This window comes from Macrotis lagotis, chromosome 7 (assembly GCF_037893015.1).
Source record: "Macrotis lagotis isolate mMagLag1 chromosome 7, bilby.v1.9.chrom.fasta, whole genome shotgun sequence".
NCBI lineage: Eukaryota > Metazoa > Chordata > Mammalia > Peramelemorphia > Peramelidae > Macrotis > Macrotis lagotis.
In genome coordinates, this window is record NC_133664.1 from 95263855 (window position 1) to 95279647 (window position 15793).

Here is a 15793-nt window from a genome sequence, read left to right on the forward strand (position 1 = left end):
GCACATATTGACAGACCATAGCTCAGTGGAGTCCACTAGGCTCTGCACTTTTAACCTGACTCCACCCTGTTTCTTTTACTCTTCTAGGAAGGCCAGATACCTTCTATTTAGTGCCAGAGACTCAGTTTCCCACCAATGCATTTCCCATATTATCTACCAGAATGAAGAAGCCTTTAGAAGATTACCTAGGGGCTAAGATTATCTAAAATTATCTAATCTATCCTAATGTCAAGAGGAGAATAGGAGAAAGACCAGATGATTTCTGTCTCTCCCTTCAGTATCATTGGTCTTCCTTTTTCCTCCCTCAGGTATTGCTACTTAATACTCTGAGAAAAAGAGTGATTGAGGAGAAAAGGAAAGCTACTCTGAGCCTTGAGTTATCCAGACTGAGGAAGGAGCCAGACCTTCATGTAAACTGAGAACACATACTCAAACACCCCTTCTGCTGTTACTTCAGTGTTTATTACTCAGTATGCTAGGCAGTGGGGAAACAAAGGCAGAGTAGGGAAGGAAGACAGGAGGGGAAGGAATTCTCATTAGAACTGCAGGGAAGAAAAACCAAAAAAGACAGTTGGCTGGAATTCTTGTGAGAGGGAAGAGGAATAGTCCTTAGATCTAAAAAAGCAAAATAGAGTAATTGATTGGAATAGTAGAAAGGAGAGGGTGGGAACAGTGGAAATATGGAGGGAAGGAAGAGGCATCAATAGTCAGGAGATCCTAACTGTTTCAAGTAATAAAAGACTAGCTGGTTCCAAACTACCAATACTCAGACCCTCTTCCCCACTTTTAAAAAATAAGGCATATTGCAAAAAAATTGCAAGATGATATAGAAGTCTTGAATTCTAATCCTGTCTTTGTTAATGACTTGTTTTGGTTTATTTAGTTTATATTATTACAAAAATCTTGTTGTGAGAGTAAACATAAATCCCTTCTTTCCCCTAAAACATCAAGAATAGTGAGAGAGGAAAAAAGTGTACTTCAGCCTCTGTTCAGATTCAGCTCTGTCTCTAGGATGTGTTGCTTTCTTTATCATAAGTATACCAGAGAAGTTGCTTCAGTGTTTTTCCTATAATTGCTCTTACTAGCTGTATTTAGCTCCACTCTATTCCTCCCCATTCTCATTTATTCTATTCTCTCTCTCTCTCTCTCTCTCTCTCTCTCTCTCTCTCTCTCTCTCTCCTTTCACCCAGTCCCTGTTCAGAAGTGTGTTATATCTCAGTACCCTCTGCCATGATCTTTCCTCTCTTCTATCAACTACTCCCCCCTTACCTCACCCCATACCCCCTTATCCCATCCATTTCTTCTCATTTTTCTCTAGGGTAAGATAGATTTCTATATCCTATTAAGTTTGTATATTATTTCTTCTCTGAGCCATTTCTGATGAGAATGAAGGCTCACTCATTCCCCTTTACCTTCCCCTGTTCCACTCCATTGCAAAAGCTTTTTCTTGACTCTTATGTGAAATATCTTAGCCTCTTCTATCTCTACTTTCCTTTCCTCTCAGTACTTTCTTTTATATTATATTACATCATTATATTCAACTTCTTCCTGTGCCTTGTCTATATATGCTTCTTCTAACTGCTCTTATAAATGAGAAAATTCATATGAGTTATCATTATCTTCTTCCCACACAGGAATACAAACAATTCAACATCTTTAAATTCCTCATAGTTAGTCCTTCTCATTCATCCCCTCTATGGTTCACCTGAGTCCTGTACTTAGAGATCAAACTTTCTGTTCAGCTCTGGTTGTTTCAATAGGAAAATCTGAAAGTCCCCTGTTTCATTGAATATCCATTTTTCCCCTGAAAGAGGATGTTCAGTTTTGCTGGGTAGTTGATTCTCAATTGTAAACCAAGATCTTTTGCCTTCTAGGATATGATATTCTAAGTCCTTCGAGTCCTTATTGTAGACTCTGCCAAATCTTGTGAATACTGACTATAGAGCCATGGTAGTTGAATTTTTCATTTCTGGCAGCTTTTAGTATTTTTCTCTTTGACTTGGGCATTTTGGAATTTGTATATAATATTCCTGGGAGTTTTTCTTTTGGGATCTATTTCAGGAGGTGATTGATTGGTGAATTCTCTCAATTTCTATTTTACCCTCTGCATCTAGGATTCCAGGGCAATTTTGCTGTATTGTTTCTTGAAAAATGAAGTCTAGGCTCTTTTCCTGGTCATGAATTTCAGATATCCCAGTAATTTTTAAGTTATCTCTTCTAGATCTGTTTTCAAGGTCAGTTGTATTTTTCAATAATATATTTCTTTTTTTTTAATTTTTTTTTTATTAAAGATATTATGTGAGTTTTACAATTTTCCCCACAATCTTACCCCCCCACTGTGGAAAGCAATCTTTACTTTGTTTCCATGTTGTACATTGATCCAAATTGAGTGTGATGAGAGAGAAATCATCCTTAAGGAAGAGACAAAAAGTCTAAGAAATAACAAGGTCAGACAATAAGATATCTGTTTTTTTCCCCTAAATTAAAGGGAATAGTCCTTGAACTTTGTTCAAACTCCACTGCTCTTTATCTGGATATAGATGGTATTGTCCTTTGCAGACAGCCCCAAATTTTTTATGATTGTTGCACTGATGGAATGAGTGAGTCCCTCAAGGTTGATCATTGCCCTCATGTTGGCTGTTAGGGTATACAGTGTTTTTCTCGTTCTGCTCAGCTCACTCAGCATCAGCTCATGCAAATCCCTCCAGGCTTCCCTGAAATCCCGCCCTTCCTGGTTTCTAATACAACAATAGTGTTCCATGACATACATATACCACAGTTTGTTAAGCCGTTCCCCAATTGAAGGACATTTACTTGATTTCCAATTCTTTGCCAACACAAACAGGGCTGCTATAAATATTTTTGTACAAGTGATGTTTTTTACCATTTTTCATCATCTCTTTAGGGTATAGACTATACAATACCCAGTGGTATTACTGGGTCAAAGGGTATGCATATTTTTGTTGCCTTTTGGGCTTAGTTCCAAATTTCTCACCAGAAAAGTTGGATGAGTTCACAGCTCCACCAACAGTGTAATAGTGTTCCAGATTTCCCACAACCCTTCCAACAATGATCATTATCCTTTCTGGTCATATTGACCAGTCTGAGAGGTGTGAGGTGGTACCTCAGAGAAGCTTTAATTTGCTCAATAGGATACTTCACATTTTCTTCTAATTTTTGGTTCGTTTGGTATAGTTTTATTTCTTCCTGAGTTCTTGCAAAATCATCAGCTTTCTTTAGTTCTATTCTACATTTAAAGGAGTTATTTTCTTCAGAGAGCTTTTTTATCTCCTTTTTCAGCTGGCCAATTCTGCTTTTTAAGGCATTCTTCTCCTCATGTGCCTTCTGTGTTGCTTTTTCCATTTGGCCTAAACTGGTTTTTAAATTTTATTTTCTTCAGTATTTTTTGTATTCTTTCACCAAGCTACTGACTTGATTTTTATGATTTATCTGCATCACTCTCATTTCTCCTCCCAATTTTTCCTCTACCTTAATTGCTTTTCAAAGTCTTTTTTGAGCTTTTCCATATCCTGAGCCTATTTTCTATTTCTCTTGGAGGCTTTGGCTACTTAAGCTTCAACTTTGTCATCTTCTGAGTATATATTTTGATCCTCCATGGGATGAAAGTTATTTTCTATGGTCACAGTCTTCTTTTTCTGTTGTTCACTCATTTTCTCATCCTATGACTGATTTACTGCACTTCCAAGGCTTGGGGGGGGGGGGTTGGGACACCCCAAGGGACCTTAATTCTTCCAAGGTCTCGCATAAGAGAGCCTCTGACTGTTCTCTTGCCTGTGCTTTGGTATGTGAATGACCACAGGCCTGTCCCTCTGCCTTGGAGCTGTGAGAATGGTTCCTGTTCTACTATGATGTTGTGGGGGCCTAGACTGCAACCTGGATCTGAATGTGGGAAAACAGAAGAGTCCTGCCCCAGGGAGAGAAGAAAGACCTCTTCTGTTTCCCCTGACCCCCTCACCATCTGTGGGCTGGGAGCTCTGGAAGTGCTGGGTGGTTTCCTGGATTCCCACTGCAGGTTCTCACCACAGGGCTGCTCTGAGCTATCACTCCACTCCATACTTACTATGGTGAAGCAGAGTTCTCTCCCTTCCCCTCCAAGCTTTCCCTGGTGATCCCTGGGCCAAGAGGTCTGGAAACTACCCCCTCTGTCATGGACCCAATCACCTACAGGGACCCAGGTGCAACATGGGCTGTGCTGCATTGAAGCTACAACTGAGTTGCAGCTCTTTTCAACCCCCAAGTTCTGGTGAAATAGACCTTTCCCCTAAATCTTCTAAGTTGTCTGAAACTGGGAAATGGCATCAATCAGTCTTTCAGTGGGTTCTACCCCTCTAAAATTTGGCTAGAGTCATAACTTGACAGCTTTGGGAGTTTTTTTCGGGAATGAGTTTCAGGGAATTCCTGCCTTCATGACATCATCTTGGTTCTGCCCTGTCAATGGCTTTTGGCAAGTCCTTTAACCTCATTGTATCTGTTTCCTGATCTATAAACAACAGGGATAATTAGAGATATTGCTAATCACTTTGATTAAACAAAATATGCGAATTGGACCAAGGCAAGCAGTAAGAATGGCCATTCTCAAATTAACTTTTTAATGGAAAGAATACAGTATCATTGGTTAACAAAACAAATATTGAAAAATAATGCATAAAAATATTGGAAAGGTAGGAGAAATCCTGGATATGTTGAGCTCTGAACACTAAGCCTAGGAGTTGTGATCCTGGAAGTAATAGAAAGTCACTGGAATTCATTGAAAATGGAGGTAACATAGTAAGATCTGGGCTTTAAGAAAATCAATTGACAGTTAAGGGTAGGATGAACCAGAGAAAGGAAGAGTCGGGAGGTAGGGAGACTAACCAGAAGGATTTTACAATACTCCAGGCTTGAAATGATGATGGTCTAATCTGTAATTGTGGCAGTGTTAAAGGTTAGAAGGGACAAATATGAGAGATATTTTGAAGATATAACAAGACTTGGAAACAGATTATATATGGTACTTGAGAAAAAATGAAGAGTTAAAGATGATACCAAAATTGTAAGTCTAGTAGAGTGGGAGAATATTGTGATAGAAAAGTTAGGAAGGGGGAAGGTTCTAGAAGGAAAAATAATTCAGTTTTTGAATATGTTGAATTTAAAATATCAACAGGACATCCTATTAAGAATTCTAATAAGCAGTTGAAGAAGTGATATTAAAGGTCAGAATATAATTCATGACTGCACAATTAAAACTGAGAATCATCTACATTGATATGATTAAAGCCATGGGCATTGACAAGATCACCAACAAAATCATTTATAAAGAAAAGGATACAGTGGATAGAGCAATAGTTCTGGAGTCAGTAGGACCTGAATTCAAATTTGGTCTCAAATATTTGATACTTACTAGTTCTATGACCTTGGGGAAGTCACTTAATCCCATTGTCCCTAAAAAACAAACAAACAAACAAACAAAAACAAAAAAGATACAGGTCATTAATAGAAAGTTTGAGACAAAGATCCTGCAAAGGAGCCTGTATAAGATAGGCAGTCTTCTACTCCACCTTTATATGACTGCTCTGATCTGGAGTTATTTCTGAAAGAATTTTGTGTTTGTTCACTTTGTGTTTCAAACACACATGTGCACATGCATGCTTTGACAGACAATAACTTAGTGGAGTCCATTGGGCTTTGGACACTCCCAGGTTTTTCACTTTCAACTTGATTCTCCCTGTTTCTCCTTATTCTCCTGAGAAAACCAGATACCTTCTACTAAACTGCCAATGCATTTACCATATTATCTGCCAGAAGGAAGAAGCCTTTGGTGGAGAGATTAACAGAGGGGCCAACTGTTCTTTGCCTATCTCTTCTGTATCAGTGGCCTTTGCTTCCCTTAGAGACTGTTACTTAATTTTCCATTATAAACATGATTAATGTGGATTTATGCTTAGTAAGGTTATACATGTACAGCCTATATTAAATAGTTTTCTTTTGGGGTGAGGAAAGGAAAAGAAGAAGGAAAAAATGTAAAATTCAGTTATAAATGGCTCATGAATACTTAGTCTAATGTGATTAAAATGGTCTTTTTTAATTTTATGCAATGGGATTAAGTGACTTGGCCAAGGTCAAACATCTAGGCAATTATTAAGTGCCTGAGACCAGATTTGAACTTACGTTCTCCTGACTTCAGGGCTGGTGTTCTATCTACTGCACCACCTAGCTGCACCTAAAATGATCTTTTATTAAGATATCTTTGCAAAGATAGACCAACTGCCTCTTAAGGGGAGAGGGGCACCAAATGCCAGAAATGCTTTGCTCCTGTCCCTTTGTGCCAATCATTTGCCACCCCCATATGTTTTCCTGGCCCTGCTCATTATATTATACTAATGAACATGAGGAGGGAACTGTAATCTCCTTGAGCACATGAAAAGGAGGCAGACCCTAGGTTAACTCAGAACTAGGTGGGGCAGACCTGATCTAATCTCAAGTTTTTAATCAGATTGAAGCTGAGTCTTTTGCATTACACTCATATATCTGCCCATAGGTGCCAATAAAGGCAGACCCTAGTCTTTGTAATGAAAGCCAACAATCTCTCTTCACTTTCTTGTGGGATCCAAAAACCCCATATTCCTCACAAACTCAAAAGCTCGCAATAAAAAAGTTTGTTGAAAATTACTGTTTCATGTCGTTAGAAAATAAATTATTTTTTTAAAATCTTCTGTTATAAAACTAAATCTTGTGATTGAGGAGAAAATGAAAGCTACTCTGAGCCAGATAGAGGGAGGAGGTGTCAGGGCCTTCATGCCAACAGAAACACACTCCCCTCCTTTTTTTACTTCTGCATTTGTGCTAGGCAGTGGAGGAATGAGGGTCAGCTAGGGGAGGAGAGAGGAGGGGAAGGAATTCTCACTATGGCTGCAGAAAAGAAAAATCAGGGAGAGACAGGTGGCTAAAATTTTTGAGAAAGGGAAGAGAAATAGTCCTTACATGCTAACAAAACAAAATAAAATAATTAATTGGAACAATAGAAATGAGAGAATGGGGGCTATGGGAATATGGAGGGAAGGAGGGATCACTAATGGCTCCGACCATGAATTCTTTTGAAAGGGAAAAGGAATAATCTTTAGACTCTAAAGGAGCAAAACAGAATGATTGCTTGGAATAGTAGAAATGAGAGGGTGGGAGCAGTGGAAATATGGAGGGAAGGAAGGAGCATCAAAAGCCCCCACCATGAGATTCTAACTGTCCCAAGCAATTATATAAAAGACTAGTTGATATCAGACTACCAACACTCAGGCCCTCTTCTCCAGTAGTAAAAAGTATTCCAAAAAATTACAAGACTATGGAAACTGGAATTCTAATCCTGTCTTTGTCAAAGACTTTTGGCAACCTCATTGTATCTGTTTCCTGATCTGCAATAGACAGGGATAACTGGAGCTATTGTTAGGTACTTTGACATATATAATATGTGAATGGGACCAAGGCAAGCAGTAAGAATGACCATTCTCAAATTAACTTTATGTTGGAAAAAAAAAACACCTGTAACAATGTAAAGAAACAATGTAATAGAGTAAATATTGGAGAATAAAGTGTAAGAAGCTTGGAATGGTAGGAAGAAGTCAGTTAATTAGAGCTCTGAACACCAAACAGAGGATTTGATACTTGATCCTGGAAGTAATAAGGAGTCACTGGAGTTCATTGATTAGGGAGGCAATATAGTAGGATCTGGGTTTTAGAATGAAAAAGCTAAGTGTAGGATGAAGTGGAGTAAAGGGAAAACTAGAATAAGGAAGACCAACCAGAAGGATATTACAATTCTCCAGGCTTGGGATGCTGAGGGCCTAATCTGGGACTGTGACAGTGTTAGAGGTGAGAAAGGACCTATATGAGAAATGTTCTGAAGATAAATTGACAGGACTTGGCAATAATATGGACTTTGAAGAAGAATGAAGAGTCAAAGACTTTACCAAAATTGTGAGTCTAGAAGAGTGGGAGGACACTGTAGCAGGGAAGTTAGGAAGAAGGGAGAGTTTAGAAGAAAAGATAGTTCAGTTTATGAACATGTTGAATTTACAATGTCAATGAGAAAGCCACTTCAAGATTTCCACTAAGCAGTTGAAGATATGAGCCTAAAGGTCAGGATGCAATTCATGACTACACAGATAAAACTGAGAATCAAGTATATTGATGAGACTGAAGCTACAGGCACTGTGGAGATCTCCAATGAAAGAATTTATAAAAAGAAACAGAATAAAACAAGAAAGTAAGTTCTGAATAGCTATCTCATGATTAGAGATTAATTTCTAAAGTGTAAGTATTGCTTTCTCCATGTATCCTCTGGCTACATTCTCTTCCTTAGATTTATTTATCCTTCCCCCAAAGAGAGACTTTCCTTTCTTCCTCTAACCTTCCTTGTAGGTGCTGTGATCATTTTTTCTCCATTCCTGGTTGATCCCAACAGTGCCCTGAAAAAAAAAAAAAGAAAGGGAGAAAAGGGAGGCGATATGAAGAATACCTGAAATGGCAGGTGAGGGGTATGTCCAGGAGCCAGAAGTATGGAGAATTCATTCTGTCTGAGGGAAGAACTCAGGCTTCTGACCATGGTGTGTAAGTGTAAAAAGAAAGCTCAGATTTATTAAGGATCATTACAACACAGAAGAAAGAAAGCGAGCAAGAGATAGTTAATAATGAATAGTTCAGAAAAAAAAGATTACAAAATTTATTTCTCTGTGCCCATAAATTCCCTGCATCACAAGGGTTCTTGTAGGTTGTATGCTCCATTTCTCCACTCTGAGAGTGTGTGTCTGGGTGTGGAACTGGGAAGAAGTACAGGGCAGCCACCAAGGAAGGATGGGGAGCCAGAGATGGCTCTCTTCCCCTATACTGAACTTGGAGGCCACCTTTCTAACTCTCCCACTCCTCTGATGCTGTGAGGACAGTTTTGTTTGTTTGTTTGTTTGTTTGTTTGTTTTTTGCAAGGCAAACAGGGTTAAGTGGCTTGTCCAAGGCCACACAGCTAGGTAATTATTAAGTGTCTGAGACGGGATTTGAACCCAGGTACTCCTGACTCCAGGGCCCGTGCTTTATCCACTGCACCACCTAGCCGCCCCGAGGACAGCTTTTAGATCTTCTTTCTGAGAATTCTGTGAATTTAAAGTGTTATCTTCCTAGCAGATTTACCATCCCAATAAAACTGATATCTGAGTGATTCATTTTTGGGACACCCAACCTTTCCTCCATGAGTTTTGATAGGGAAAGTATCCATTTGACATTATGGGACTAGGTAGATGTCTCTTAAAGTTTTCTGTAGCCCAAAGAGCTACTGCTCTGTGTGAAATCCTAACAATGATTTTTCCCAGTTAAAAGGAAATATTTTTCTACTTTCTTAGTAAAGAAGGAAGTAAACTTTTACCCAGAAAAAACAAAGAATTTAGTAACTTCAAATTTGTATATATAATTGCTTCTTAGCAGCTGGAATTTTTCTTAGTAACCAGTCACTAGATGTGACCTTCCCAAAGATTTTAAGTGAATAAAAATATCATTTTTTTTAGCTTTTCACAAGGCAAGGGGGTTAAGGTCACAGAGTTAATTAATTATTAAGTGTCTGAGACTGGATTTGAACCCCTAAAGACTCCAGGGCCAGTGTTCTATCCACTGTACCATCTAGCTGCTTCCAATGAAAATAATTTTAATCTATGCTGAGACACAGCAGATTTTTCTGCATTTTTAAATGGACCACATACTTTACTTCAGATATAATAACAAATGTGGGCATCTTCATATTTTAGAAATTATATATTTGAATGCAGTAATGGCAATCGGTAATAATGCCCATCTGTGGGTAAATATTTCATTAAAATTTAAAGATTTCCTTACTTTCTCATATTCTCTCATTTGAACTCTAGAAAAACGAAGACACTAAGACATTAACTTTTTTAGTTCACAGAGCCAGTGAATGAGGGAGCTGGATATGGAAGCCATAATTTCTGACTCAAAGTCATTTTTTCACAAGAAAAATAGTTGTTATAAAGGTTAAACAGATTGAACTAACTTGTCACAAATCTCTGTTTTGGTCTTAGAACACTGCAATGTCTATAAGCAATGTGTGTCATTTTATATTTAGCCTTTCCCAAAAGAGGAAAATGAAAGGGAATGTAGAGAAGGGGGTACAGGTGTTGACTTATACTAGCAGAAAGAGTTTCCTTACTAGGATTTCCCTAAGCCAATGATCCTGTTCAAACAAAATAAGAGGAGAAGTATAAGACAAATTAAAACCAGAGCTCTTTGTCAGAATGATATTTCCTTTTTTTTTAGGGTTTTGCAAGGCAAATGTGGTTAAGTGGCTTGCCCAAGGCCACACAGCTAGGTAATTATTAAGTGTTTGAGACCGGATTTGAACCCAGATATTCCTGACTCCAGGGCCTGTGCTCTATCCACTGCGCCACCTAGCCGCCCCCAGACTGATATTTCCAACAAAGAGTTAGAGTACTAGGTGTTCTAAAATCTGTTAACTCTTCCTGGATCGGGGGTAGTGGGAACCAAAAACAGGGTACAAAAGACTGGATGGAGATGCAGAAGCTTTACTTAAGCAAATCCTGATCCTTTGTCTCTGAATAAGAGAAGGAATTGAGCCAGGCCATGATGTGGAAGAGGCGGCTAAACAATAGCTAGTAACTGCAGGTTGGTGTATCATAAGGGAGTAGGTTATGGCTGGTGAAGTAATCATGGTCACTTTTAGAAATGGCTGCTCTTGGGGTGGCTAGGTGGCACAGTGGATACAGCACTGGCCCTGGAGTTAGGAGTACCTGAATTCAAATCCGGCTTCAGACCCTTAATAATTACCTAGCTGTGTGGGCTTGGGCACACTTAACACCAATTGCCTTGCAAAAACCTAAAAAAAAAGGAAGAAATGGCTGCTCTTGGTTGGCATCATCTTAAAAGTGATGAAAGAAGGCCATGACCAGGATAAGAGAGAACCATAACCCCAAATCATGCATCTACTCTCTGGGGCTGGTCTCCCTCCATATAGTCTTTCCCTTTTCCAATTCATCCTCCTCAAAACTGTCAAATTGATTTTTCTAAAGTTACTCTTTTACTCAGTAATCTTTGTTGACTTCCTCTGTCTCTGCAATCAAATGTAAAGCCATATTTTTAGCAAATAAAGCCCTTTGCAATCTGTGCTCTAACATGTCTTTCCTAACATGTGTGTGTGCATACACATATATGAATGTGTATATAAATATAAATTGTCTTCTCGCTATACAACACTTCAATTCAGGATCCCCGGAAGTGATTTGACCAAATTCTCAAAGCCTGTCAAAGGCAGAAGTATGGACCACAACCTAGATCTGCTCTTAAATCATCTCTTTTCTCTTCAGCCTAGTTGATAACTTTGGTTATCATTCTTTTTCTACAAAAGTTGCACCCTCTAATGGCAGAAGGTTCTTTGGAAGAGTTTCCTGACTTGATGGAGGGAACAAGTCATGGTGAGCAGACATCCAGGAATCTCCTGGAAGGTTGGTAAGGGAGGTGATTGAGATCAGTTCAATAAGGCAAAAGCTGCTTTGAGTAGCAATCTATTATTTGCATGACCTTCTTTCACTTTCTTTTCTTTCTTTCCTTTTCTCTTTCCTTTATATACCCTCCTTCTTTCTTCATTTCATTCTTTTTTCTCCTGCATTTTTAACGAATTCCTTAGATGCCACAGGAAAGAAGAGGGTAAGAGTCTCTCTACTTTCTCGACCTTGTAATGAGCTCTGTTGGACAAAGTTGGCCATAGCAAGGACATGGGAGGTGGCTGTTTGTGTCTAACCTATCCATTCACTCTGACTGGATTCTGGCCTTCTGTTCTATGAAGTGGGGAGAAGAAATGAGGTGGTTGATACTTGACTAATATACCCTTTGTGGGAAAATCTTCCCTGGCTGTTTGAGGGCAGGGTCAACTGCTGACATTCAAATGGCATCCTTTCTTCTTATATATAACCTCATGCCTAAGTCCTCCACTAGTGTCCAGCTCTGACGAGAAAGAAGGGTGGTGGAAATATCAACAAAGTTGAGGGCCAACAGAGGATGGGAGAGGAGAAGAGACTGTCCTGTGTGCTACTACCCTCCAATTTTCATCCTTCTATCTCCTGTTAGCTGTTTTTGTCCTAAGAGAAAAATTTCTATTTTTTTCTTTTTGAGTCCTAAAAAGTTTAATTGCCAGAATGGTGATAGGGCTACCAACCATGGTTACTATTATGTGCAAACTCTTAGACCTCATGTAAACTCTTAGACCTTCTGCCAACTGGGGTAGATTTTCATTTTTGCCTCCATCCTTAGAGCATTTGCTTTCCACTAACCCTAATCCTCTCTCTTCTCTTTTATCCATTTTTCCTCTTGACTTTCAGCAACTAATCCAAGTACTCATTTATACATGATTATTGAACCAATGTTGGGTATACTATCCCAGCTTTTGACTTTTGTAGGCTTTTGTTAGGGGAACTTAGGTGTCCTTAGCCATAGCTTCTTCTTTATGAAAGTCTTTATTTTCTAGTCCTTCATACAATTATTCAAGCATAAACACCTAATACTTAGCATTTATATCTTTAGTGGTTGCAAAGCACTTTTCGCAGAATTTGTCAATCAGTCTTTACAACACTCCTAGGAGATAAGTAATTTTCTTATTCCTGAAAAACTGAGGCTGGAAGAGGATAGATGATTTGTCTAGTGCCACAAAGCCAGTATCTGAGGAAAGATTCAAATTTAGGTTTTACAGTCGAGATTGAGAATTCTATCTATTCTTGCAACCTAGCTGCCTCTCTACACAAACTGTCTGAATATAGTTCTGTAACAATTAACAAAAAAATTCACTGTATGTATATAATTATCAGTATTGGAATAAAACTGGAAAGATAAGTACCTAAAGGATTTAGAGACAAAAAGTACTATATAAATATGGAGAATAAAAAGTTCAACGTGGGCTTGGCTTATTAGGGAAGACTTCAGGGAAGGACTAAGCCCTTAAAGAAATCTAGGTTTTTAGATATATAAAGGAACATCTGGCATTTCTTATATGGATAATGAAATGAGCAAAAGCTTGACAATGAGAATGCTGGCAGTGAGTTCTAGAAACAGTGAAGAAACCCATCTAATTAGCATACAGGGAATGATTCATGGAGAGGCAAATTATAAGATTAGAAAAGTAGTTTGGGACTGAATTGAGGAGAGCCAAGAAAGTCAGACATTTATCCCAGGTAATAAAGTGCCAAAGAAGCCCCTAAATATTGTAGAAGATAGAAGTGACATGGTGAATATGGTGTTTTAGAAAGAGGAATCTGACTTTCATGTATGGAAACATAGATTGGAGGTAAAAGGGGTCTGAGCCATCTAATCCACTTCATTTTGTATGTATAGAAAACAGTGCTCCACTCAGATCACACAGGTAATAAGAAGCAAAGCTAGCATTAGAGCCCAGGTCCTTCAATTCCAAATCTAGGACTTTTCGTCATAGCACCATGCTGCTTCTGAGGTTTGGAGAGAGATTAGAATCTATTTCTGGAAAACACTTTAATAATCCAGATTAAGAATGGGAATAAACAATTAAGAACAGAAAAGAGAAGTATGTAAATTCATTGCAAACACAATCCATGTATTATTTACTTATGTATCACTCTGCCTCACTGCAGAGCTTTGCATATAGTCACATAATAAATATTTTGTTAAATTGAATTAAAAACAAAAAGGTATTGTGAAGATAAATAAGGCAAGTTCCAGAAATGTCTGACAGATACAGCATGGATTTCCTATTAAAAGAGTCAATACTATGTGTCAATCATCAGGTAGGTGAACCTATTTCTGACCCAAACAGTTATATGCTTCTTTCTAGGAAAGGTCCATACTAACGTGCATGTAACTCTGGGACCCCTGGAAGAGGAACTGAAAGGAAAGCACTTGAAGGTAGAGTTTAACTCGGTCACTTCCATTACCCATATTTCAGGTTATGGAAACCAGGACCCCAACAAAAATCAACTGAGACTTGTCCTGGTGGGTAAAACAGGAGCTGGGAAAAGTGCAACGGGTAACAGCATCCTTGGAAGACGAGTATTTGATTCAAGACTAGCAGCAAAGTCAATGACCAAACGCTGTGAGAAAAGAAGCAGATTATGGAAAGGGAAAGAAATTGTTGTGGTGGATACTCCTGGGATTTTTGACACTGATGTATCTGATGTGGACACTTCAAGGGAGATTGACCGCTGCCTCATGATATCCTCTCCTGGGCCTCATGCCATCCTTCTGGTGCTCCCACTCAGACGTTACACCAAGGAAGAGCAAGATGCAGCAAATAAGATCCTGGCAATCTTTGGTTCCAAAGCCAAGAAGTACATAATCCTTTTATTCACCCGGAAGGATGATTTGGAAGGCACTGATTTGAAGCAATACTTTCAGGAAACTACAGATGAATATTTGAAAGAGCTTGTAGAAAAGTTTAAAGGAAGATATTGTGCCTTCAACAACCGGGCCAGTGAAAGGGAGAAGGAAGACCAGCTAACAGGGCTTCTGGGCCTAGTTGAACAAGTATTGCAGAAGAATGGAGGTTCTTGCTACACAAACCGGATTTATGAAGAAGCAGAAAAGAAGATTTGGAAAGAAACTCAAGTCTGTCAAAGAGTCTACATGGAAGAACTGGAAGAACTGAAAAAGAAAATAAGGCTGGAATATGTAGAGAAAATTAAAAACTTACAGAATGAACTGGAGAGGAAAGAAACAGAAAAACTGATGTATAAGGAGCTTGCAGAAAAAGAGCATTTCTATGCAAACAAGCAAATCAATGCTAGAGCTGAGATTGAGCCAAGACTCATTCTTTGAAAGCTTCTTCAAAATAGTGAAATTCACTTATCAAGTCATAAAATTATTTTTAGATGAAGAAACTGGGTAAAACTATCTTATGCTTTTTACTACTTTTCCAAATTCTTCTTTCTCTGTTGTTTATTGATAAATACTCAGAAATCACAACCATCCTAGCACTCATGTCTTCAAGTGTAAGGATAGTTGCAAACCTTTGTTAAGAAGAGTTACCCTAATATTTAATAATTATCATTCTGGTCTGAAAATAAAGGGACAGATTCTTTTCCTGTGAATATCCAGCAAAGGAAGTTAAAATTCATTCTGAATTGGAAATTTTCCCTCTAAGATCTAGATGGGGAAAGAAGGAAGAAGAAGCAAATTTGTAGTTCTCTATAGTTCACTATCCCTTTCCTTCTAGAAATGAAACATATTCTTTGTAGGGTGACTCTTCCTCAGATTTCAATTATTATTATCAAGGAACATATAACTAATACTTATGTAAGAATTTAGAGTTTGCAGAACACTTTACACAATATTTACCTTCAAACACAGTTATATGCAGATTGAATGACATTTGATTTGATTTTCATAGTAACCTTGAAGAAAAGATTCTATTATTATCCACATTTTATCAATAAGCTAACTAAATCTGAGAATCTGACTTCCTTATAATCACAGGGTTAGTAAGTCTCTGAGGCAGGATTGAATTTCACTTCCTTTTTCTAAGTCTGACACTCTACTCATATGATACCACCAACTTGCCAATTTAGATTAGCCTTATGTTAGTGCTTTTCACCTTAACCACATAATATTTGTGCAGGGAGATGAAATCCCATTCTATTACTGTTTCTTAAACTTGAACTGGAATTGCCCAAAGATTTCTCTTTCTTAATGACCCATTTTCTCTTATTACCTGTTCCCTGAAATTGTATATCTCAACATCATGTTACTAGTTATTATGAGAGTTCCTTTA

General features: G+C 38.3%; 1 protein-coding gene across 1 annotated transcript; it reads left to right on the forward strand.

Annotated features, from left to right (window-relative positions):
* Window positions 1-10835: 10835 nt before the first annotated feature.
* LOC141492742 (GTPase IMAP family member 4-like) lies at window positions 10836-15103 on the forward strand. Its single transcript, XM_074193391.1, has 2 exons — window positions 10836-11480; window positions 13973-15103. The coding sequence occupies exons 1-2, from the start codon at window positions 11426-11428 to the stop codon at window positions 14839-14841; spliced, it is 924 nt and encodes a 307-aa protein (XP_074049492.1). The 5' UTR covers window positions 10836-11425; the 3' UTR covers window positions 14842-15103.
* Window positions 15104-15793: the final 690 nt, after the last annotated feature.

Bases quoted from the DNA above. Each gene is read 5' to 3' on its own strand.
- LOC141492742 (XM_074193391.1), top strand. From the start codon at position 11,426: ATGGCAGAAGGTTCTTTGGAAGAGTTTCCTGACTTGATGGAGGGAACA. The intron at 11,481-13,972 runs GTGAGCAGACAT...CCCATATTTCAG, and splicing joins GATGGAGGGAACAAGTCATG to GTTATGGAAACCAGGACCCC.